The sequence below is a fragment of the Sceloporus undulatus genome, chromosome 5 (assembly GCF_019175285.1).
Source record: "Sceloporus undulatus isolate JIND9_A2432 ecotype Alabama chromosome 5, SceUnd_v1.1, whole genome shotgun sequence".
In the NCBI taxonomy this organism is placed as follows: domain Eukaryota; kingdom Metazoa; phylum Chordata; class Lepidosauria; order Squamata; family Phrynosomatidae; genus Sceloporus; species Sceloporus undulatus.
Window position 1 is genome coordinate 7,318,741 of NC_056526.1, and position 27,344 is coordinate 7,346,084.

Here is a 27,344-nt window from a genome sequence, read left to right on the forward strand (position 1 = left end):
GTACCGCACGAAAAAGGGAAGATCCATCTACAATGCCCCAAGCAATTTGAAGAAAAGTTGAGAAAAACATATAGGGCAATCATGGGCAATCAAGATATTTTTGATTGCCCTTGAAAAGTCAGCCGCTGATAGATAGATAGATAGATAGATAGATAGATAGATAGATAGATAGATAAAGATTCCTTTGATTAAATTACTGCTCTTATTTCAAAAGCCTGTGGCATAACACCCCACTCCCTCAGCAACAAAGAACTATACATCATATGACAGATGCATGAGTGGTTGAGATACAAATAAAAGTTAGTTCCTGCCAAAAGCAACTAGAATTTACCCATGACTTTTAGAGGAGGGCAACCCTGGGAAGTTCATCATAAATCTGGAAAGATGCTGCCTCAATGTGCACATGATTTCAATACACAATTTGGCCTCAATGCAACATGTGCAGAAGGGTTCAATGACGTTTATCACACAATTTGGTGAGAAGACAGCAAGCCATAATCCAACAAGGAAGCAATTATTCTGCTGACATGAAGATTCCAATCATTTTGAATAAAGCTTTGCTGTTGCACCCAAGGAAAAGGCCACCAGCTCTGCTCAACCTGGCAAAGTTCCCAGTTCCGGTGGTTAGTGTCTTCCAAAATGGAAGCTTAAAATGACATTAAGCAATGTGCTTTAAGACCTATCTATAGATTAACAATGAACAATGTTGTTAAAATAGCCCCGAGGAATACATTTTCCAAGCGCCTTTGGGTGAACTCAGGGGTTTCTCAGAGGTTTGTTCATAAGATCAGTAATGATGGATAGGATTTCCTGAAAGAGAGCTTACCTGAACTTTTCCTGCAGTGCACAGTGGTGGTAACCTCAGTTTATGCAGCACAGTTTATGAGGCCCAGCAGCAGCACTCTGCTGTGTGGTCATCCTAAGGATACTTACACCAAACAATTTGTCAAAGATGCACAGAGTTGCATTCCAGGAAAAGGTCTGGAAATGAGGCCTTATGAGGAGAAACTTAGAGAGCTGGGTATGTTCAGCCTGGAGAAAAGAAGGTGAAGAGGTGATATGATAGCCCTGTTTAAATATGTGAAGAGGTGTCACACTGAGGATGCAGCAAGCTTGTTTTCTGCTGCTCCAAAGAATAGGACTCAGAGCAATAAATACAAACTACAGGAAAAGAGATTCCACCTCAACATTAGGAAGAATTTCCTGACAGTAAGAGATGTGACAGTGGAACACACTCCCTTGAAATATGTTTCTTTGGATATTTTCCAACAGAGGCTGGATGGCCATCTGTGGAGGATGCTTTGATTGTGAGTTCCTGCATGGCAAGGGGTTGGACTGCATGGCCCCTAGGGTCTCTTCCTACTCTACAATTCTTTGAAAGGTAAGAAACAAGGAGTTTCCTTGGCAGACACATCCTTAGCAGACAATATAGAAACTGCATGTGACACTACATATCCAGAGATCTGAGTACAATGGCAATATAAATCAGGCAACTTTGATATCCCATTTGCCTGATTTATATTGCCGTTTTACTAGGATCATCTAGAGAAGCTCTTTTCACTGTCCCACCACCTACTCAGGATTGTCTTAGTGGTTGCTCCCAGACTTCTGAAGTCCCTTCTTAGAGAGGCCAGGATGGGTCTTGCCCTTGCTCCCTCCCATCAGCAAGTCAAAATATTTTTATGCTGTCAGCTTTTTAGACATTGACTGAGGTGGGGCTTCAATGCTGTGCAGTGCTGTTTTTAAGGACTCAGTATAGTCTTTTAATGAATTTTAATGTTTTAATGTTTAATTGTTTTTAACTTCATAAAATATTTAATCATTTTAAATACCTTTTATAGTAATACTTTTATTTATGCCTTTATATAGTTTTTAATCTATATTGTTTTTAAATATGTTGTTAGCTGCCTTCAGTGCCATTTACTGTGGGAAAAGCAGGATATAAATGAATAAAATAATACTGTAATTACAATATCCAGCCAAAAGTCAGATGGTTTCTACAAGTTACCAGAAATTGGGAGTCTCAGCTTGTTCTTGATCTAGGTTATCATGAGACATTTCAATATTTTTATTAGGTAGAAATTATGGTAGACAACACCATAATACTAGCAGAGAACCTCACAAACCTGGAACAACAACTAAGGAAGATCAGACAAGAAAGTACAAAGGCAGGTTTACTGCTGAACATAAAGAAAACAAAAATAAGGACCACAGAGAACTTACACACACATTCAAACTAGACAATGAGGAAATAGTAAAAGAGTTCTCGTATCTGGGATTAAACAGTGATTGGAATGGGGACTGCAGCCAGGAAATCAGAAGAAGTTTTAAGAATGGAGAGGGAGACTCTGAAAAAACTAGAAAAGATCTTAAAATGCAAAGACATACAACTCAGCACAAAAGTCGGAATCATACAGACATTATATTCCCTATTACCATGTATGGATTCGAGAACTGGACAGTCAAAGAAGATAGGAGGAAAATCAACTCATTTAAGATGTGGTGCTGGAGAAGAGTGCTGACAATCCCATGCACAGCCAAAAGGACAAACAAATGGGTCCCAGATCAGATCAAGCCTGAAATGTTCCTAGAAGCCAAGATAACAAGACTTACTGTCATACTTTAGACACATCATGAGTAGGAATAAATTGTTGGAAAAGACAATGATGTTAGGAAAGGTAGAGGGAAGTAGAAAGAGAGGAAGGCCACATACTAGATGGATGGGCTTAATTAGAGAGCCCACAAATATGAGTTTGCAGGAGCTGGGCAGAGCAATAGAGGACAGGGAAAACAGGAGATGTCTCATCCATAGGGTCGCCATGGGTCAAGATTGACGGGAAGGCAGTTAACAACAAAGAGATTGAGTGTAATGGGATCTTCTCTTCCTCTGGCCACCTCCCTTACAAATGTAAGTACTTTAAGTGTCAAGGTCTTCAAAAGCAGTCTGGGAATGTCATTTTGCAATATTTTATTCCTATTAGAGCTTCAGAACTCAAGTGGGCATTCCCAAGATTTCAGAGTAAAAGGTAGTACAGAAAAATCTTAAAGATCCATCACATAATATATGTGTGCAACCGAAAACACATGCAATGTGTTTCATACATGCTTTTATTTACAGGCCACAGAATATCCTGTTGCCAACTTCTCAGTCTATTCCTATAATTTTAAAGGACAGAATTTAACATAATAATAGCTAATACAGGCAGCTAGCTGTGTGTGAGTGTGTGTATGGCAGCAGAAACTTGGCTATGGTACAGGTCAGTCTGGAAAGAACGCCACATGCTCTGGAACATAAACCAGACAAGGAAAGCCTCCACTATTGCATGCAAGAGCAGTAACAGACACTAGCCTTGCCCTCTTCAGAGATGAACTACCTGGTACAATACTTACAACTTTTAAGAAACCCCAGGCAGATGAATGCCAGTAGTGGACCCCTTTGGTATGGTTTATTTTTGCTTGATAAGATGAGTGGGCATAGGTAGAAGATAAAAAGAAGCCCACATAGAGTTATTACCAGGCTGCTTTCAGCATGCCTCCAACACAGAAGACACTTCTCACAAACAGTGAAGTTCCTGATAGACCTGCCATGCTACTCTAAAATGCTGATTTATGCTGGTACTGGTAAAACAGACATCTAGGCTAAATTAAGAATAGCTATTTCTTATATGTTATTAATGCTGCCGAGAGTTAACAATGCTCAAGGATTAACCCTTGAATGCCTGTTTCACAGAAGCTTGTTAAAGCTGTATAAATTTCACACTGATGAGAATACATTCTGTCATGTGCTATTGTCTAAATTATATCATTAAGAGGAGTATGAATATACAAGGGACAGAATTCTGTACAAGTAAAAGCCTTTAGGAAATGTCTGTATAGTACCTTAGCAGACATTATGAGAAACTATTAAATTATGAAGGAACATGATGATGACGGTGATGATACTTTTGATGAATGAAAGATTGTTTTAAATGGTTTAGAAGGATGATGCTCTTACATCTGTTAATTATTACTAAGCCTATTGAAGAGAGGCAAAGAAATAAAGGTTCAATCCTTACAAAAGTCCCTATGAAGGTATAATATCTAGATGGCCATGCAATATGATGTAATGATGCTTTGCATGCAATGTAATGTATAAGAGCCCAAACATGCTATAACTATTTTTCTCCCCAAAAAAAATGTACATGTATGTATGTTATTGTTGTGTGCCTTCAAGTTGTTTCCAACTTATGACAACCCCTAAGGTGAACCTATCACGGGGATTTCTTGGCAAGATTTGTGCAGAGACTACCTCTGAGGCTGAAATTGCCCAAAGCCACTCAAGGGGTTTCCATGTCTGGGCAGGGATTCAAATTCTGGTCCAGTGCTCAAACCAGTGCACCACACTGGCTCTCTCATCTATGAGTACTTACAATAGATTGCCTAAAGATTACCAAAAGAGCCTATACATTTCCCATAGAAATATCCTGAAATTCCAAGACTTAAAAATGATTGACTGGAGTCTTGATGTTAACATGGCCTGTCTGGTTTAGTCACCATCATGAAGTGGTCACTCTGGTGACCTAAAGTTGCTAATGGGGCTCCAGACAGAATCCAGAATCAGCTGACAAGTGGCAAGAGCTGTCAGTCTCTCAGCATTCCAATAGATAGGGGTGGGGAACCATGCCTCTTTCACCTTTCCTTGCAACTAAAGCAGGAGTGAGCAACTTCCAGGACTAGAGAGCCACATCAGCACTACAGGACTCCACAGGTTCTCCATACCCTCATCCATGTAACCAAAAATTCTCAAAAAAGCAATTTTGAAAAGCAAAAGGCCTATAGATCTCCTGAAAGCCTCTAGGGGACAGAAGTGGTTAGCTTGCCCCATTTTAGTGTTCCTTTACCTGTTTTAAATCCATATAGAATTTTTTCGAAACCAGAAAGTACCCACACAAATCCTAAACTGGTCCAAGGTGGATAACAAATAAAATGGTCAATAATCCATGGCTGTTATTGGCTATTTTTGTTTTTTAAAGTCACCGGGGAAAAAATAAAGTACAGAGCCCTTGGGAGGCTTATTTGCTAGTCACTCTCTGCCCATCCCTGAATAAAACAGCATGAGAAATGGCCTTCTGCAACAAAATCAATTCCACAAGCTGAGAAACAAAATGCAATTGGAACAATCCCTCTTACTGGGCCAGCTGGCCTTGAAATTAAAAGCAAGCTTCAGAGTTGAACAGATCTTTTTTCTTTAGACATTAAAAATGTCTCTTCTCTGGCCACTTGCTCAAAAGAAATTTGCCTATGGTTAAATAGCTAGTGAAAAAGGACATTTCCATCATCTTAATACTTTAGACCTGAGAGCAGAGAAGCAGAGGAACAGAGAAGGAACGGCAGCTTATGAGCCATGTTCTCACCGCAGCCCACACACCACACGTAGACAGCTCACAAGCTGTGCTGTGAATGTCACAGACTTGGAACATTTTCAGATCCACAGAAATCAAGTGGGCATCAACAAGATCGAGTGGGTATTTTCATACTTGGGTAAAACCTTTCTCTGTACCTTGAACTGACAGAACTCTACTGCAGAATCATAGATTTCATCAATATTTTAGAATTTTCTTTTCTTTTGAAGGCCTCTGCTAGTTCTCCACCCAAACGCAAATTGTAGATTCATCTTTAGTCTTGCCAGAAGAGACCAAAAGACCCATCTGTGCCTAGCATTCCAGTTTCAACAGCAGCTAGGCAGATGCTTCTGGGAAGCCTGGTAGCAGGGTATGAAGGTTGCAGTCCCCCACCTCTGAAGCCACCATTTCTCCCCAACATCTGGCATCCAGATGCTGCCTCTGAACATGGAAGGCTACATTTTGACTGAAAAGCAAGTGGAAGATTCTATGGCACCGTGTTACTAAGCCATATTGTGCCATACACTTTGTACATTCGGACATGATAATGTCCGATGACTCAAAAGCAAATTATGTCCAAGTTTGCAGTTTGGGAGTACTTCTGGATCCGTCTCTGCGTTTGTCATCTCAAGTGGATGTGACGGTCAGAAGTGCTTGGTACCAACTTCGGTAGATACGCCAACTGCGACCCTACCTCAACCGAAAGGACTTTGAAGCTGTAGTGCATGCTCTGGTAATCGCTCATCTTGACTTCTGCAATGCGCTCTACATGGGGCTACCCTTGTATTATGTTTGGAAGCTTCAATTAGTGCAAAATGCGGCAGCCAGGCTGGTCACTAGTTCTTCGAGACTTCACCATATAACACCCATTTTGAAAGATCTACACTGACTCCCAATTAGCTTCCGGGCACAGTACAAGGTGCTGGTCATTACCTTTAAAGCCCTACATGGCTTGGGTCCAGGTTACTTACGGGAACGCATCTCCCTATACAATCCGCCCTGCACTCTTAGAACAAGTGGGAAGAACTTATTGGAGATACCAGCATCCAAACATGTTTCTACTTCCCTAAAGGCATTCAGCATAGCTACCCCTAGACTTCGGAATGGACTCCCAGAGGAGACCCGCCTTGTTACATCCTTAGAAATCTTTAAGAAGGCAGTAAAGACAGAGCTCTTCTGCCGCGCTTATCCTCCTGACCTCCTATGAAGATCATTAGTATGGAATGAGACCAGCTGACCCCGTGATTGATTGATGTTAATGTTTTTAGATTCTTATGCTTTTATTTTTTACTGTGGTTTTAATGGTGCAGTAACTAATGCTGCAATACTGTAATTGTAATTTTAACCCTGCTGTGATCCCGCTTTGATCCATTGGGAGAGGCGGGAAGATAGAAATAAAAATTATTATTATTATTATTATTATTATTATTAACCTCAAAATAGATTAGATATATTTATTTATATTTATTATATGGGAATGGGCAAGTGCAGCCAATCTGGGGGCTAGATTTCTGCCCCAGGACCCTGCGGGAACACACTTCCTGCCAAAAAGCCCAGGAACAAAAACCAAGCACCCAATTCTGGTTTTGAAAAACAGGAGAATTGTTTTTTCATTGAACTGTGTAGGATGGCCCCATTACCTACGGAAATGGTAAACTGCCATACCTGGTGGCTTTCAAGAGAGTCATTTAAACCCTTTTTCTGACCAGAAAAAAGGGAGCTTGGGACAGCAAAAATGGCCTGGTGGTTTGCATGCTCTATAAAGCTATAAACTGCACCTTCATCCAAAGAGGAATACAAAATAAATAAATAAATAAATTACTAGACACAATATGGAAAACACACAACAATCAACACTGAGAGGCATAAATCAATATATTCAGCTCTCCATATCCATGGATTCTTTATCCACAGATTCAACCATCCACGGTTTGAAAATACTTATATAGTTGGACCCCAGGGATCATAACAATATGTATACACACACACACACAAACACACAAAGCAAACATTGCTTTTGCCTTTTTATATAAGGAACCCAAAGGGATACAATTTTATTATGCCACTATATTTAATGGGACTTCAACATCCATGGAGTTCGGTATCCACAGAGGGTCCTGGAACAAATCCTCAGCAGATAGTAAAGGCCCACTGTACAACAAATACAAAAAAATACAAAAAAGTCCCTAGACACACACATACACAGAAAGCTTTAAATCAAGGAAGGATGCATGACAGAAGTTCAACAACAGCAAGTAGAACAAAGAAAAATGACCAGCATTTTCTTATTTTCCAATAATACAAGAATCTGGAGTCATCTGATGGCAGTTAAATATAACGTAGCTAATTTTCATGATGCATACTGAACTCTCAGAAGTTGCTGCCATCAAATTTGATCACTACTAACAGAGATGGATTTAAACAGGAAAACATAACTGGATGAGACAATGAACAACAGATGTACCAAAGGCCAGTAGAAATGTCCACAATGGCTATATAGGAACTATACTGATGTTCATAGCCAGTCTATTGCTGATGATGAGAGGTTGAATACAAATATCTAGGGTTAGTCATCACTATCATAACTTTGCTTGCATGTCTCCAAAATCACCTAGATTGTTGCTGAGAGAAGAGAAATGCCATACAACATAGACTTTTTTTTATAGCATGGCTTCTCTTGTGTGTCAGGACAGGCTCTGCAATACCAGGAAAGTTTGCTCTTGACAAAAGACAGATATCATATTTTACAAACTCTTCCAAAGCTTCTTTAAGAGCATCCCAGGGCAGAGTGCATTACAGTTTCAAAGATTTGAAGCTATCCCAAAAAAAAGAAGAAGAAAAAGAAGACTTTTATACCTTTCTGACTCCATTGGCTGCAAAATCAGCCTGAAGAAATGGTGAAATAAAAAAGGCTCATCACAAACATGCAGAGGCGAGAGAGAACTGATAACATGAATTGGAGGGGGGGGGATATTTACCTATCTTAATAAATCGACATGGAAACATCTGCTCATCAATTTTATGCTTCAAGGTAAAGGTTTCTTTGTTATAGTCATTCTTTAACCCACTGCAAAGAGAAAAATACAGGTTCATTAAACCTTCCCAATGAATTTTAGTGAGAAATGAGCAGATAACATTTTATATTGTTCTTGGTTCATATACTACAGCATGCTGGGGCAGATTGTTATAATATAAGTATGCCCCCCAACAGAGAACATTTATAGAAGGGAGAAGGGTATCAAGAAACAATTTTTCCTTCAAAATCAATTACCCTTGAATATTACTTTCTTTAACATTCACTGGGAATTAGTTTAGAAGAATTTCTCAGTCTACATATGAATTAGTAATTTTGAATGTAAGAAACAAAAGGGTTTAGTGCAGTGGTTCCCAATAAAGTGGTCCTCTATTTGTTTTGTACTTCACGTCCCCGAAGCCTCAGCAAACTTGGACAACCGTCAAGAATTATGAGAGCCGAAGACCAAATCATCTAGAGCAGGGGTCAGCAACCTCCGGCCCATGGGCCGGATGCGGCCCGCAGGCGCCTTTCCGCTGGCCCCCAGTCCCTCCTGCCACCGAAATCGCCGCCGATTTCGGCCGCTCCGGCCGCCATTTTGCCCTTCAAAATGTTGGCGAAGTCTTCACCGCCATTTTGAAGGGCAAAATGGCGGCGCACATTAGGAGGCCCGATTCGTCCTCCGGAGCCCTGAAACGGGGCTCCAGCAGCCGCAGCGGGCCTTCCAATGGGCACCACCCACCTCCATCCTGGCTCCGCCCACCTCCCTCCTGGCTCCGCCCTCCCTCCTCCCTCCTATAAATGGAGGGGCGGGGGGAAGGAGAAGGAGGCAGAGAGAGAGAGAGGGAGGGAGGGAGGGGAGGAGGAGAGAGAGAGGGTGGGTGGGAGTGAGAGAGATGGGAGGGAGGGAGGGCGAGGGACGGGGCGGGATGGTGGAGGGCGGGGGGGGGAGGGGGAGGGATGTGGAGTGAGGGAGGAGGGGAGAGAGAGAGAAAGGGTGGGAGGGGAGGTAAAGAGGGGAGGGAGGGGAGGAGAGGAAAGAAAGGGTGGTTTGGAAGGGTGGGAGGGAGGGAAGAGAGGGACGGGAAGGGAGTGGAGGGGGAGGAGAGGAGGAGCGAGAGAGAAGAGATGAATAGGAAGAGAGTAGAGAGAAAGGGTGAGAGGAGGGAGTTAGAGCGGGAGGGAGGGAGGAATGAGAGAGAGAGGAGAGGAGGGAGAGAGGGTGCGGTGAGCGTGACGAGGGAGGGAGGCAGGGAGGAAAAGCAAGTGGTTTTTGTACAGTGGCATGTTGCTGTTTTGTGGCCTTGCCTAGTCGCTTCCATTCTTGCAAATATTGCTATTATTATTATTGTTGTTATCCTTTGGTATTCTCTTTGCAAAATCCCCCCACATGGACTTGCTTGCTCTTTTCTGGGTTGAGACAGTGTGCATGCATTTTTCCTGCGTTATGGCATTGCCTAGTAGCTTCTTGCAAATATTATTATTATTATGCGGCTCTGCCCCTGGAGGGTGGAAACTCCGCCCCTGACATGTGGCTCCGCCCCCAGATAGTGGAAGCTCTGCCCTGGCATGTGGCTCCGCCCCAGAGGGTGGAAGCTCCACCCCCCATGTGCAGCTCCGCTCCCGGAGGGTGGAAGCTCCACCCCCCAGCTTCGGCCCCCCAGTTGTCTGAGGGACAGCAACCCGGCCCCCGGCTCAAAAAGGTTGCCTACCCCTGATCTAGATGACCAACAGTTGGGAACCACTGGTTTAGAGAAACAAACAATCCAGCATGGTGTAGTGGTTTGAGTGTTGGACTAGGACTCTGTGAGACCAGGGTTTGAAACCCCACTCAGCCATAGAAACCCACTGGGTGACCTTGGGCAAGTCACACTCTCACAGAGCAAGGCAATGGAAAACCCTCTAGACAAATCTTGCCAAGAAAACTTGACTTGAAGGCACAAAGTTAATAATAACAACAACAACAACAACAACAACCAAGATCTAACCCAGAACCACCTTTTTGTTGTTAACTGTCCTCAAGTTGGCTTCAACTCATGGCAATCCTGTGAATGAGCCCTTTCCAAGACCCCTTGTCCTCAACCTCTCTGCTCAGGTCCTGCAGACCCAGGCTCATGTCCTCCATCTCTTACAAACCTGCCAACCACTTAGATTCTCTTTATAAGCCATGTTCTATGAAATGTGGGATAAAAAAAAGAAGAGACTAGGGCATCTCATTGGTGGCAGGTTTTACAACACCTGAGCTGTTCACAGCTCTATTATTCCTGCAAAGAAAGACACAAAAAACATGCCTAGAGATACTGAAATACCCTTCTTACCTAGATAATAGATCTGTCATGTTTTCTTCATTCATCCCACCAAAAACTTTAAACTTCTTTAGATTACAGACATGGGTCTTCTCATATTTTCCAAATGTTATACTCTGGACTATGGCAGGTCTTTCAAGTTTCAAGATGAGATACTAGAGGGTAAAAGGAAGAATGTAGGTCTCTGGTTTTGTTTTACAGTTGTCGACAAAAATGTTAAAAGCATAAAACAATAATTTAAACTTAAAACAACCCAAATATAAATAAATAAACTGAATGCTCATTTAATCAGCATGTGTTGAGTATTTATGATAAATTATGTTCTGCACTGATCCCAACAAAGATGAAAATCAAGAGGAGGTCCATTCCAAACACTACAAGGCATGAAATGAGTGTACATAGGCCAAGGAGCAGAATCTAGTGAATTCTGGCTCTCTGGTAGAAGTATGACACACTAATTTTTAAAAACATTGTGCATATTATAAAAATATAAACCTAAGTATGCATTTACTGCAGATCCCTTCCTGCTAAAATTATCTGGCTGCTGCAAATTGCAGTTATGGCAATTCAATTGTGAAATTGCAGTAATGCAATATTTTCATTTTACATACTGAGAGCTACCCTGAGTTTTTTAAAGCCATGGCTGTATGATTGACATTAAAAAAATCTTTTAAAAGCCTTAAGTGTGTTCCAATACTAATTAGCAACAATAGAGAGGTAGGGAACAAATGCTGGTAAAAAATAAAATAATGTATGAATCTTCCACAATCACACACAGGAACAGGTTGTCTTGTAAATGTTTGTTTGGATCTAACTTCTGTACAAAGCACTTAAAATGTTTTTGCTACAGGAGGACTTCCTCATGATTTACTCTAATATTCAATACTCATATAAAGATCAGTTCACATCATTAACCAAAAGGAATCATAATAGGCCCCACCCCATTATTTGTTTTTTACCACTTTCCCATCTTTCTCCCACTGCACACCTGGAAATTTTATTCATGTCAAGCCAATATTTTTCTCAGTCCAAGTGAATATAAATATACCCAATAAATACTGCCATTTAGAAAGATATGTACTAGAATATATAAGGCTCTGTTAGAAATATCATTAGAAGAAGAGGTTGTTAAAGACAACATAGTAAAATGGTCACAGAATTTCAGTTATTGTATAGATTTAGATCAATGTGAAATGTCCTGGAATAAGAGAATGAAATATACAAAATGCCAAAGTTTAAAAGAGAGTTATTATAAAATTGTCTATCGATGGTATCTTACACTACATACATTATGCAAAATATATAAGAACTATGATACCAACTGTTGGAAGTGACATGTGATAAAGCAGTTAAATTCTGGAAACAAATACGCTATGAAATAAAGAAAATAACTGGGGAAAATGTAGAATTTAAACCAGAAGTGATTTTTTTTGTTGTTGTTAAACATGAAAAATGCAGATCTGGAAAAAATGTGGCAAACTTATGTTTTATTATTTATATGTTATCAGCTTCTTTTGGAAGAAAGAAGATATTCCAACTCCAGAAATGTGGATCAACAAACTACTGGACCTGCTTGAAATGGATAAAATATCAAGAAGCTTAGATCATGAAATGACAGACAGCTATCTGAAAGACTAGAATATGTTTTTAGAATACTATCAACGAAACTGGGCAAATATAGCTTTGGTTAATACAGGTGTGGAGAATTAAATAATTAAGATAACATACAATATAATTTGGTGAAGACTCTGTGGATCTCAAAAGACTGTGCTTGGGAAATATATAGAAATAACATAGTATGTTTAAGCAAGAAAGAGATAATTTGTTAGTTAAGTAATTAAGATCATAAGTATAGATAGAGCAAAGCATTTCAAGGTTAACAATAGGGAGTAATGAATGACTGTAGATAGGAACACTAACTATATTCTTTTTCTTTATTCCTCCTCCCTTCCCTTTTCTCTCTTTCTTCTCTCTCTCTTTCTTTTTTCTCTCTTCATTCTTCTTTCTTCTCTCTCTCTTTTCTTTTCCCTCTCTTCTTTGCTTTTCTCTATTTCTTTTCATTGTTGTTCACTTATGTAAAGTATGTGTATGAGTATGTGTCTGTATATGTGTAAGATATGAACGTTTTTCTACTATGTTTTTAAAAAGCATTAATAAAAATTGGGGAGGGGGAATATGTACTGTCTCTCCACATCTTTCTAATCCCTTTGTCAAGATCCAGGTTAAGAATTATCCACTTTCATAATCGGAATATAAATTTCATTGGTTAATATGCTGTCAGCCACACAAACGGAGATCAGCTGGTAGATCAAACCTCAAATTCACTTAAGTCCTCCAGTGCTTTACATAGTACAAAATTTCATAATACTTTTAAGGCAACATTAACATATCATTATCAAACTGCTGAGTATCACAAGAGGAATTCCTGCCAAGTGGAACTATTAAACACCATCTGGTAAACTCATAGAGGAATCACCGAATATGATTATTTTTAGCCAGAACACTTTTAAAAACAACAACAACAACATTTAGAGACACATTTTTGCACAAATTTAATGCTAAAAATAAACAGACCAGACCTCTGCCAACAGCCTAGGTATCATGAACACTATGATCAGTGTTTCTTCAGAAGGTTTATATCTCTTTGCAGATCTCAGAATAACTGGTGAGGGACTCTCATCTCTTTCATTCCCAAGAAAGCAAGAACACTAAAACTAGCTTGCATGTAAAGGAACTATTTTCCTCCACAGGCTGTCCCTGACCAATCACCTACAAAGATGATGAAATGCAATCATTTTTTTAAATTATTTAAATTGTATTTTATTCAATTTTTCTGAAATTTTAAAAAATATCAAAAATAAGTTCCTAACTCCCTGACGTTCAAATAATGATGCTTCTCTCTCAGCACAAGCATTCTAACTAACCTTATACACTACAATATTTTCAAAATTCATTAATAGCCTTGTCGCACACATTAAGTTAAATATGAAAAAAACAAGAAGATTTCAATTTCTGTAGAATTCAGAAACATAGCCGCATTACTTTGGAATATCAGTATGTAAGGAGATAAGAAGGGCTCTGGAAGCTTTTGTTCCCAGTTTGTTTGTTTTTTATGTTGTCAGTATGCAAAAAGATCATAGCATCTTTGAGACCGAGGGATTATCTGCATTGGCAAAATAAAGCGACTTCAACTTGAAGCATATCTGTTCAGACAACATACGGTATCAAACTGGGTGGAAACAGATACGAAGCTGTGCTCCAGGTCTAAAAACCAGAGCAAAAAGCAGCTCTAATACTCTAATAATAATAATAATAATAATAACAACAATAATTATTATTATCATTATTATTTATACCCCACTCTTCAGCCAAAAGGCTATCAGAGCGGCTTACAAATTGTTAATTAGACATTTCTAATTAATTTCTGTATTAATTTCTATTTCAATGTAGAAAATGCACATCATCACACCAGTATACAGTCAGCCCTCGCCTTACGCGGGGATCCGTTCCGGATCCCTCCGCGTAAGGCGAATTCCGCCTATGCTCAAGCCCCATTGGAAACAATGGGGCTCGTGCATGGCGGCGAGGCGGCACGCAGGGCGCAACGGGAGCCGCGCCCATTCAATTGAATGGGACGCGCCCCCCTTCCGCCCCGCGGCTTGAGCGCGTAAACTCAAGTCCGCGTAAAGCACGCCCGCGTATGACGCGGGCGCACTGTATAACAGCAGAGTGTGAATGTGGGAAAGCCCAGGCAACATACGGATGCAGTCTGGAGAGTGGTGCAGTCTCCCTCCTTGGAAGTCTTTGAACAGAGGCTGGATGGCCATCTGTCAAGTATGCTTTGATTCAGGGTTTCTGCATGGCAGGGGGTTGGACTGAATGGCCCTTGGGGTCTCTTCCAACTCTAGAATTCTATGATTCTATGAAGCTTGCGCCCATGGACCAGTGAGACGCAGCCGCTGTTGCCATTGCTCCCATACGGTTTTTTAAGTTTGAACATACAGGCATTCAAGTAGCCAGCTGCACCATCAACACATCGACCTGTCACGCACCCCATGATGCAAAACATACAACAAACATTGCAGGTTGCCAATAATGCAATGGATGTAATTAAAACATACACAAACCAAATCGGGGGGGGGGGAGGATGAAGGGGAAGAAAGGGAACTTTTATGGGGGGTGACCATGATTGTGCTTTGCCAATGTGTCACTGGGCACACAGAGGCACTGTATGGACTGTATATCATGTGACTGTGTGGCTGGTCACATGGAGCATCTAATGGGATGTCAGCTGAGTGGGAAGAGGAAGGTAATTGCCGATCTCAGGTGTTGTGTTAGTGTCCTGGTGCACCTGCATGGGGGAAGGCGGGGGGGGGGGGAAGCAAGAGGTGCTGCTTGATGCCACATGGTGCAGACTACCCAGGAGTGTTTGGCCCCCTTCAGAGCAGGTCATGCAAACAGTGAGCTTCCATCTGTTTCCATAAAAACCAGGATCAGCCTGGTTTTACCTGTCCATCTGCTCAGCCCCTGAATGAAAGAAGTTATAGCATACACTTTCGTATACTAGGGCTGCATCAAAACTGCAGAAATAATCCAGGTTGACACCACTTTAACGACCATAGCGCAATGCTATGGAATTCTGGGATTTGTAGTTTGTGGCACCAGAGCTCTCTGAAAGAGAGGGATAAATGAAGGCTAAACTACAATTTTCAGAATACCATAACATAGAGCCATGGCAGTTAAAATGGTGTCAAACTGGATTATTTCTGCAGTGCCAATGCACTTCAAGTATACATTATCAGATGCATATGAAAACTTGTGTTACGTCTTTCGCTCAGTCTCAAAGATGCTAAAAGATCCTTTTGCATACTTCTATTTCTGTGACAATGTATGGATAAAAATGACAGCAAAAGTGAAAGAGAACAAACTGCAAAAGCTTTAAGGGTGCTGTGTATTTATTTATTGCTTGGGGGGATTTAAATGGTTCAAAATACACCACCATCCACTTTTATATGGCTTTCTGGTGTTCTCACTTTATTGATACCAACACACACACAGTCAGATGATAGTTCAAATTTCCCAAAATTATTCTGGATGGCTATCTAACTACTCATCTGCCCAAGAGATACTACAGGATGCCAGTTGCTCTTTCAGCTTGGTCCACTGCAGAGCCTCAAGGCAGGCGCACAGAGTCCATAATAATCAAGAACCAACAGTTACTTGAAAACATTTACCAGCCTAACCTTACTAACCTTACAGCATACAGGCAGAAAGGGTTTTCATACAACAGATCTGTCTGGATTAGGAGAGTACAGCCTCACAGAGGTTAATTTTGGTGGGGATGATGGAGCATCAGATATCAAAATAACAACAACAATAAAAATAGAAAAACTTACCTGTGGAGGGTAGTTGCTTTCAGAAGACCACCGTGATGACTGATCATTGGGCTTGTCTACCAAAATATTCCTATAACACAGAGAAGTTCACAACACTTGCTTACTTTTTTATGTCCCATCCCAACAAATCATAGTTTTGATGCAGAGAAAACTATTTTTCTTTTGTATGTTCCCACTCCATTCTCAGTTAGAAAGAGCCTCTCAACCAACTGCGAGCCATTTTCTTCCCTACATCATGCCTCTTCCTGCCCAGACCACTCTAATTTCCAATGAAGGCTTCATCAAATGCATATAAGCAAGCTATGAAAATATATAAAAAGAAGGAAGGTAGAGGGAGGGGAATGTGGCAGCACTTTTAAGATGAATTGGTTTTTATTTCAGCATGAACTTTCGTGGGTACAGACCCACTTCTTCAGATGCAGTACAGAGTGATATTAAACCCTCAGGTTATAAAGCATATTTATACAGTGGTGGGAATGGGATAGAATGTAACAGGATCCAGAAAGATGCAAATCATGTCCCTTGCCCTCAATTTTCAAAGGCCTGGGTAAGATGATACAGGTCTTTCAGATCTTTAAAGTGGTCAATTCAGTGATGATATTTGAAAGCAATAAACCTACTTACCAAAAGCAAGTTTCCCTGGGTTCAAAACTCTCTCTGAGAAAATTACTTTTATTATATGTGAACCTGTTAGTAGGACTCTTGTAATAATATATGTAGTGAGTCATGAAACCATATAATTCACTGGACAGAATGACTTTATGAAAATACAAAGACACAGCCATTTTGGTCTGGAATATCAGAATGCAAAGTAGCACCTTTGAGAGTGAGAGAAAGAAGTGGCAACATAAGCTTTCCCAGACTTAGGCTGCATCTGCACTACAAAAATAATGCATTTTGACACCACTTTGACTGTCATGGCTCCATCCTATGCAATCTTGGAATTTGTAGTTTGTTGTGGCATCTGAGCTCTCTGACAATGGTGGTTACATATTTCACAAAACAACAAATCCAAGAATTCCACAGCATTCAGCCATGGTAGTTGAAGTGGTTAAACTACACTATGTCTGCAGTGCAAAGACTAAGGGGGAATACAGACAGGGAGAAAGGAGCGCAAAGACGCTGCCCCTTTCTGCCCCACACGGAGGCCGCAGCACCCCAAACAGGCCTCCGGGAGCCCTAAAAAGAGCCCACTTCTGACGGGCTCTTTGGGCGCGTGCTTGGCGCCATGCTGTTTGGACGCTGCGCCGCACGTATGTCATCATGGCGGGGGCAAGCCATTATGGCACAGTAGGGCTCGGGAGCGTGCGGATGCTCCACTCTCCCGAGACCTAAAATTGACCCCAGACTGGCGCTTTGCACCAGTCTACAACAGACCTTAGTCTAAGTCTATGAATTCTTATATTGCAGCTTCTTCCTCTCAGTCTCAAAGGTGTAATATGTATAGTCTCTGTATGAAAATACAGTCATTCTTCTCGTGATGAAGTCAGTCCTTTTTTCCCAAAAGCTATATAGCAACTCCCGTATAGCTTTCACAACATGGGAAGAAATTAAAGACAATGCATTTCAGGTAAATTCACCAAGAGTTGGTTATGTTTTTGACTACTGTAGAAAAAGTCCCCATCTCTCTAAATGACATGACTGGGGGGCAGGGGGGTGCTGTTTTTCCCTTCATCTGTTTGTAAGTTTCCTGCAGTAAGGTGGCTAATATTATCTTAGAAAAAAACTTTCAATTTGTGCTTGTACCACACTCATAGGACAGCCTTAATAATACTATAATTTTAAATTCAGCATGTGCCTAAACTTTGTCATATCAAATCTTAAATTATGGCCTTCAAGTTCCAAAAATCTTACATCTCTAAGCAATATGCATTCCTTCAACCACACCTTGTACAATGGTCCCTTGGTATCCACTGGGGTTTGGTTCCAGGACCCTCAATGGATACCAAAATCTGTGGATGCACAAGTCCCATTAAATACAATGTAAGACAAATGTGTCCCTTATATAAAATGGCAAAATCAAGGTATGCATTTTGGAATTTATATACGGTATGTTTTGTAATCTTTTCAAGCCATGGATAACTGAAGCTGTGGATAAAGAATCTGTTGATACAGAGGGCTAATTGTAATACATTTTCAGTTATATACTGATTGCTGTAAAGTCAGCCCTCTGGATCTATGGAATCTGCATCTGTTAATTCAAACATAGCGATGGTGACTATCTCATCCCTCCTAACCCCTGGGGTACATATCTATCTGGATGGAAGCAAATCCTGTGTTTCTCTCTACTCTCAACTATGGAAGGCAATGCCAGGTGTCTGCTGCCCACACATGGCTTTGCTGTACATTCACAGGAGGAATGTGAGAAGCATCTGTCCAAATAGATGCAGAAGCACACACCCACCCCAGAAAATACACTTGGACATATAAATCTAACTAATTAAGAAACATTTTGTACATGATGCTAGTCACATCAGGCCTGCATATATAGGGCAGATTATAAACAAATAGAAGCTAAGATAAAAGGATACCACAGGACATCAAAGAATTGTATTAACTGTGACTAAGTGACAGGAGTGGATGAAGCTTTTCTGTTATCACAAGGTTTTGAGCGCTGGAAGCAGGTACTGTACTTGCTCCAAACTAAACAGAGATATTTTCCCAAGACAATTGATGTCCAACGAAAAACCTATTTCACGTACAACTGCCATTTGCATCGCCACCAGAACAGCAAATTAATATCACACAACTAGCTTCTTCCTTTTAAAAAAAAAAGTCTTAAATTGGTCTTCCTATGCAGTTCTTCCATGACACTCTAACTGCTACTATCACTTTTATGAGGCTTTTCTTACGTTGCATTAATTCAGTATGTCCATGGAGATAAAAGGCTCCAACTGTTGAAAATATGTAAAAGTGCACCCTTTTCTGACCAGTAACGCATCTACTTTTTATGACCAGATATCTTTCAACAAGCCTCAAAACACACCCTGCTCTAATTATATGGGAGTTCTCTGCCCACTAAAAACTGAGTCACCACATAAAGCTGTGGATTGTGTGAGTTTAATTGACAGGGAATGAAGATTGTTATTGCATAAATATTGTACGTCACAAGAAGGGTTTCTTCATGCCTATGGTATGGATGCATTTGAAATGCTGTGTACAGTTCTAGTCCTCTAGTTTAACAGTTTCATTCCCCTGTTGTTCACAACAAATAAGCCAAACTGGTTTATAAAGCAGAATTCAAACAAAAATACTGTAGAAGAAAACAAAGCTAAAAAAATAAATCAAAAATAACAAACAAAAAGGTATTACAAAGGTAGAAAAGATGGGGAAAGGGGCAGGCAGCAGAAGCAAAAGGCAGGACCATTTTACCTACAATGTAAAACTTTAGCATTTCATAGGTAGCATTTTACCTACAAGGTAAAACAGGGAAGGAACAACATAGTATAGCAGAAAGATGACAAGAGGGATTATAATATTATGAATGCTTTATCAAACACAGAAAGTAAAACTCATGGAAACCCAATCCAATTGACTGAGAAAGCCAGCAATATGCAAAAGAAAGCTCTTTTGTTTTATTTATTTTATTATTTTTATTTACCAGTATTCGTTTATTTCACTTCTATGCCGCCTTTCTCTTGGAAGGGACCCAAGGAGGCGCACAGATAAAATCAGTTAAGAACTTTAGAATAAAAAATTGAAAAACACTTTGCAGCACAGTGTGTAACATTTAATTCTCTAATTCACAGAATATAGCAATAGTCAACAGCGTTCATAGAGTAGAGAGTTTTCAACATAGGGCCTCCAGGCTCAGAGGAAGTATACTTTTGAATTCCAAATAATGGGAAGAAGTCAGGGGGGGGGCTATTGTTTTCAGTCCAATTTGTGAGATTCCCAGATACATCTGTGGCTTGACACAAGCCAAACAATATACATTACAGATGCTTGACCTGGTATATACCTGATGAGTCCTTGTTTCCATGACAATGCCACATGGACAACTAATTCTGCAAGCACGCTGTGACCTCAGAAATGCCAACTCTAAGTCACAGCTGGAGTGGTTTTCTTTGGAGTGCTGTACAGAACAGAACCAGTCTTTAGTGTTTGTGAACTCCTCACAGCATATCGCACATTCCTCTTCCTTTTCCCAGAGAGAGCATCTTGCACTTGCAGTACATGATCAATAGGACAAGCAGAGTCTATGATGCTGACACACAGATATTCTTAACCAGTTAAGCATCATCATCCTCAACACCCATCTAATGAAGGCAGGCTCAAACAGAGATTGAAAGCAATAGGTAAAACTGTCAGGAAGAGATCTATGCCATTGTTCATTTTCAGTTATACACAGATTACTATACAGTCCGCCCTCTGGATCTACAGGATCTGTATCTGTAAATTCAACCGTGATCAAAAATAAAATAAAATAAAATAAAATAAAATAAAATTGGGGGGTGGGGGAAGTCAGAAAGTCTTGCCATAGCCAGCAAATTTGGAGTTGTGGGTGACTGTTCGCTTGCGAGGAAAACGGGCGGTGTAAGCAGTAACCATGCAATTCCTTCCAGGGGCTCTCAGAAGATGCTGAAGTGTCTGTGTTCATACTGCCATTTAATACAGTTGGCCCTTCTTATACACGTTCTTATACACGGATTCAAGCATACACGGTTTGAAAATGTTCAAAAAAGTATAAATTTCAAATATCAAACCTTGATTTTCCATTTTTATAAGGGACACCATTTTGCTATGTCATTATATTTAATGGGACTTGAGCATCCACGGATGTTGTTATACACAGGGGGTCTTGGAACCAAGCCCCAGCGTATAACAAGGGTCCACTGTATTATGGGACTCAATCACCTGCACTTTCTGGCATCTGTGAGGGATCATGGCATCAAATCCCCGCAAATACCAAGTAAGATTCAAGCTACATGGCAACCAATTATAATTTCCCTACTGATAAGTGTTGAACATGCTGTGCCAGAAACCCAAAGATACCCCTTCCAAGGACAGGTCTGGATCTCTCTCCTTCCCCATTCATGTGCATTCTGTAAAGCTCTTTATTCACAATGTACAACAACAGAAGGGTGTGTGCAATGAGCAGGGCTATCTGTACTTTTAGAAAAGATGGTGCTTTCATCCAGAAGGAACTTCTCAGATTATTTTAGATCACTGGCTGAAGGATGTTATGCCAAGTTATTAGTTCTTTTTCTAAAATAGAATGCAATCATTTTCTTCCTATGCTGCCAGACACTCATGAGTATTTATTCTCAGAAAACAAGAACAAGTGCTTGTATAATATGATACACACCCTATAAAATGGTCTTCACAGCTGCAAACCTATCCATTGTTGTTGTTGTTGTTTTTGGTCAGATCCCACTGAAGTTTGAAAAATTACTACATGAGTTGGAGATGCAGCTGAACAAGAGTGGATGATAGAGCAGGGGAATTAAACCAAAGGCTAACTTCCAGCATTAGGAAAGGATCCATGAGGAAACAATATTAACAGGGGAAATGTAACTGTTAACAGCTGGTTGACTGTATTTGATCTGTAACTTTCAGCAGTCAATAAGGTGTCATGACACAGCAGTGTATTTTTTTACATGAAAGATGCAGATTCAAAGACCACCAAGTATCTCTGATCATGTTGTATCTCTGTTCTTGAGCACAGAACTAGTGGTATGTTTGGATTTCATACTATGAAAAAACATTCAGACCTCTGAATTGCTAGAAAATAAGCTCTCCCTCCAGCTCAGAAAACACAGCTGAAAAAAATTGTGGAGTTGCAATTTTATTTTCTGACTTTTTAACACAACATGCTTGCGAAGAAGAAAAGCAACTGAATTGGCTGAGGAGGCATTCAAGAAACAAATCTTTCCTTTGAAAGTCTTGAATGGTATGATCAGATGTAATCAATCAGAAGCATTAAAATATACAAAAGTACCACGGTGGTTTTATGGTGAAGAAAATAAATCCTAGTCAACTATGACATCAGCATTACCTTCAGCTATAAGGAAAAGAAGATTTGGAAGTGAGAATCTTAACAGCATTACTGAAATATAACTGTCACCAAAGCTCTATGACTACTTTCTAACTGAGGCGGATTACAGACCGCCATTTCGTACGTAATGAATACGTACTAGGGTTAGGAAGGGGCGGTGCTTCCGCACCCCCCTAACCCTAGTACGTATTCCATACGTACAACATGGTGGCGCCCCTTCCACATGGGGGCCGCCATGTTTATGTATCGGACGCTGTGCGTCCGCACGTGTCGCGGCGTCTATGACGTCGCTTAAAGAAGCTCCATTTTGGAGCTTCTTTTTTGCTCTGCAAGGGTGCCGCGAGGTGTGGCTGCGGTGGCTCCCTTATGGAGCAAACGGCGGCGGCGGCAGACCACCTCAAAGTGGCGGTCTATAACCCGCCTGAGGTAGACCAGGCCTCCTAATGAAACAAACTCCCTGTCTCATAGTTCCTGGCAGAAAGCCACCATCTCAAGCTCTAGTCAGGATGGCATACAGATCAACGTTCTGATATTTTGATCTATCATGTACAGTTACCATACTCTTGGCATGGTGTCATGTAACGCTTTCAACTCTTGTGCCCTGGACTTTGGCCAATACTACGTAAGTGTTTTATCTGAAGTTAAAAAGCTGCTTTGCACTGTGTTAGTTACTGGTCCATCCAGCCCCATACTACCCACTCAGCAGGAGCTCTCCAAATTCTTGGGTGGAGAGGAGTCTTTTCCTTGTCACAGATGTGTGTGTGTGTGTGTGTGTGTGTGCGTGCACTGGTGACATTAGGTGCTACTGAATCTGAGATTTCACACATGCAGAGCAAGTGCTTACCTGTGCAACCTATGCGTCATTCAGAATAAACTATCTAAAATGTCTAGTATTTCTTCCAAAAGCTGAAAACAGCTGTCATTGAGTTCCTGCATCAGATACCAAGCTGGCCAAGCTGAGATCCATCTCACTCCTCCATATTTGCTGGGGTTAGGGGCACAGGGCCCCCATGAAAGTGGAAAAACAGCAAAAAACAAAACAAAAAACACCCCTCTAGGAATCTCTAGGTCCTCCAGAGCAACTCTGTGGTCAACATCAGCCAGAGGAAGATGGAAGCCCTACAAATGCCTAGAGAAGTGTTTTCTCTAGGAATCGCTAGGTCCTCCAGCATGATTCTATGGTCAACATCCAGCAGTCACATTGGAGGACCTAGACATTCCTAGAAGAATCAATCAATTAAATCCACAAATGATCAAAGCTGCAAAAGTCAAAGCCACAAACATGGAGGGCCGACTGTACAATGATTTAGGCAAGCCAGAGTTGCATAGCAATTTGAGTGTTGGACTACGACTCTGGAGACCTAGGTTTGTTTCCCAGCTTGACCATGAAACCCACAGGGTGACCTTGGGCACATCACACGCTCTCAGCCTCAGGGGAGAGTAATGGCAAACCTCCTCTGAACAAATCTGGCCAAGAAATACTCATGATTGGTTCATCCTAGGATCACCATAAGTAGAAATGGCTTAAAGGCATACAACAACAGTGCATTTTATCGTTTTATTTTTGTAAGACACAGAAGAATGTTAAATGTAAATTCATCTCTGTGTCGCCCATGGGGAAAGCAAGAGGTTCAAACAAACAAGGCAAAACAAACACAAATAGGCCAAGATGAAAAATCAACAAGATTCCTCTTTGTCGAGCTCAAGCCATAACGCATTAATGGCTAACCTTTGCCTTCTTCTAGAGCAGTAGTTCTTAAACTATCTGATGTGCCATATTTGATCTCATTGGCCACAAATAGTTGCTCCTCTCCTGGAAACTCACCAGGTTTCCAGGTGATGGTTCATGAATCTGCACCAGCACATGGACCACCACTTTGAGTAGCACTGTTCTACATGGTGAGTGCTAGTGTGGTGTAGAGGTTAAGAGCATTGAACTAGAAGACTGGAGACCAGAATTTGAATTCCTGCTTGGCCATGGAAACTACCAGGGTGACCTTGGGCAAGTCATATTCTCTCAACCTCCAAGGATGGCAAAGGCAAAAATCCCTCTGAACAAATCTTGCTAAGAAAATGCTTTGACAGACTTAAGATCACCATCATTCAAAAATGACTTGAAAGCCCACAAACAACTTTCTAGGGGGCAAATCTAACAGTGCAAACTAAATTGCTCAGCCAAGCAACAACTGCAATTCCCAACCTTACATTATTTATTCCGCTCTTTAAAGGACACAAAGAGAGAATTCACTGCATGCCATTTTACAGGTACTCTTGCTACCATTATCCAAATTGCAGAAATGACAGTGAAAGGCATGAAAACAATTCAGGAAGCATACTGAAGACTGCTTCAACACTGCATTTCTGAAACTGTAATTTCCCTCACTTTTACTTTCCTTTCTGCCTTTTCTGGGCAGACGTTACTTCTCCCTAACGTGACCCCGCTCATGCTCCATGCTGATAAAAGCTTGCAGAAGGAAACAGGCAAGACATTAAGGATTACTTATTGATCGACTTGGTAAACTAAGGCCTGTTACAGACTGCCAAAATAAAGCTGCTTCGGGTCTCTTTGGAGGTATGCTGTTTAAATGATGCATGGGTCCTAAGAATCTGGAAGCTGCACCAAAGCTGCACTCCAGTGCTTAGGAATGGAGTGTGGCTTTGGCGCGACCTCCGGACTCTTAGGACCCATGCATCATTTAAATAGGATACCTCCAAAGAGACCCGAAGCAGCTTTATTTTGGCAGTCTGTAACAGGCCTAAGTTCACAAAAAGACTCTGTGAATGTTTTTGCTCCCACTCAACACTCAGCCCATGCCCTACCCTTTTTAATAGCTATATACCACATGGTGTCCTGCATAACTCCAGCATCATCGTCCTCAAATTACAAGGAAAGGAGGGTGTGGGGAGAACACAACACTAGTCAAAGTACACAAGGCTGAGCCCACCCGCAATTTCCTCATACAGTTTAGTGAGCCACGTGTGTCCCCCTCCCCAATTTCAGCAAGAGGTAAGAGGGGCAGCCCCCTCCTTTAATTCAGATCCTGATTTCGCTGACCGCTTTCCCACCCCTTCACTCTCCAGACCAGATTTTCTCAACCATTTCACCTCAGAGGAATCCTTGAAATAGATTTTCAGATCTCAGGGAATCTCTACATTAAAATTATTTTATCTACAGCTCGAAAGCATGTGAGGGGCTTGTTTGTTGGTTTGTTTTTGTCAATCACAATCTTTTGGGAAGACCCAGGTTCAAGGAGACCCTGGCCGAAAAACTCTGCTCCAGACACCTAACAATACACATTTTCCTAAAGCTGCTTCTGACCTATTACTACTCCTCTCCCACTTCCAAGAAAAATCATATCCCCAAAAACGTGTATTCACCCTTAACAGCTAAAATAGTAGCTACAGTATAAATAAAGTTTAATAATAATTATTATTATTATTATTATTATTATTATTGGAAGGCTAAGTAAATAAACAAATTTAGATGGAAGAATAGATGGTATAATAATGATTTAATCAGAGTTATACATTCCATTTTAAAATTTGGAAAGGGGGAATTTGCAGAAATATAAGCTGTTAAAGGGTGCACTCTTTTAGGGGGGCATTCTGTATATCTAAATACAGGGTGTCCTAAAACATGTATACAAAACATGTTAACAGCTTATAGTAGCTATGGTGATTACTTGAAGGCTCGGTGAATACATTTATAGTGAAGAATACATGTTATAATAATAATTTGATCAGAGTTACAAATTCCATCTTAGATTTGGGGGGGGGGGGGGAATTGCAGAATTATAAAGGATGTAAAAACCCTGTGAAATGTTTCCCTTAGGGTCACCATAAATTAGAACCAACTTAAGGTGCACAATAACTATGTATTGGGGGAGGCAGCCTGTATCTATCTTCCTCCTTGACAATTTGCAAGGTGTCCACTCTATGTATACAAATCTGGGGGATTTTTTTCTTTGCAGAATTATAAACTGTTAAAGGGTGTATACATGGGGGGGGACAACCCTGTATATATTTCCCCCCTTGACAACTTGCAGGACCCTACCCTCCTGGTATATACAGGTTTTTTTTTTGGGGGGGGGGAAGTCCCAAGATTTAAAAATGTTAAAAAGTATATACATTTTGGGGGGAGCACCCTGGATATATCCCACATCCTTTGACAACTTCCTGTCCATACTATACATACAGATTTTAGGTTTTGTTTTGTTTGCATAACTGAAACTTGATAAAGGGCATATACATTTTTTAGTGGGAAGCATTCTGTATATCCCACCCCCTTTGACTGCTTGCAGGCTGCCTATCCTGCCTGCCCCCCCCCCCAATATATACAGATTTGGGGAGAATTAGTAGTAGTAGTATTACTATTGCAAAATTATAACCTGTTAAGGGACATATACATTTTGAGGGAAGCACCCTGTGTATATTCCCTCATGATAACTTGCAGGCTCCCTATCCCCCACCCTCCGCATTTACAGATTTGGGAGATATTATTATTATTATTATTATTATTATTATTATTATTATTTCAGTATTATAACCTGTTAAATGGCATAAACATTTTGTGGGGAAGCACCCTGTATATCTCCCCCCTTGACAAATTCCTATGCACCCTATATACACTTGATGCTCCACATTTGCGGCTTTGACTTTTGCAGATTTGGTTATTGATGGGTTTGAATACTATGTTCTCTCTAAGAATCTCTAGGTCCTCCATCATGGCACTTTTGTCAGCTTCTGCCAAAGGTCACACTGGAGGACCTGGAGATTGCTAGAGAGAACACTCCTCTAGGCATTTCTAAGTCCTCCAGCGCAGTTTCATGCTCACCTTCTGGCAGATCTTAACCACAGAATTGCCCTCCAGGTTTCCCCACATTCACAGAGGTCCTATGCTCCCAACTCCAGAGAATGTGGGGGGACCACACAAAGATCTGGGGTTTGGTTTGGTTTGCAGAATTATAACCTGTCAAAGGGCATATACATTTTGGGGGGGGGGGGGGCTGTATAATTATAACCTGTCAAAGGGCGTGCTACATTTTGGGGGGAGAACACCCTGTATATATCTCCCTCTTGACAACCTGCAGGCTCCCTAACCCCTATACAGTATAAAGATTTTAGGGGAATTGCTATTATTGTGATTGTTGTTGTTGCAGAATATAACCCCTCAAAGGCCATGCATGCTACATTTTGCATATATCCCCCCCCTTTTGACAACCTGCGGGCTCCCTGTCCCCCTCCCCCATA

The 27,344-nt window shown here is 40.9% G+C and overlaps 1 protein-coding gene across 3 annotated transcripts in view; it reads right to left on the reverse strand.

The window, feature by feature from the left end:
- Positions 1 to 27,344, reverse strand: part of MKLN1 (muskelin 1) — a 145,243-nt gene that overhangs the window by 95,836 nt on the left and 22,063 nt on the right. For 2 of the 3 annotated variants that reach the window (XM_042467106.1, XM_042467107.1), the window contains exon 1: positions 10,713 to 10,845. Coding sequence is in view for 1 of the 3 variants with exons in the window: in XM_042467105.1 (XP_042323039.1) it covers positions 8,360 to 8,448; positions 10,713 to 10,855; positions 16,097 to 16,166 (302 nt within the window). In the remaining 2 variants the exon portion in view is untranslated. Of the gene's footprint in view, positions 1 to 8,359; positions 8,449 to 10,712; positions 10,856 to 16,096; positions 16,167 to 27,344 lie in introns of those variants that run through there. The other variant, XM_042467105.1, reaches the window with a different exon arrangement.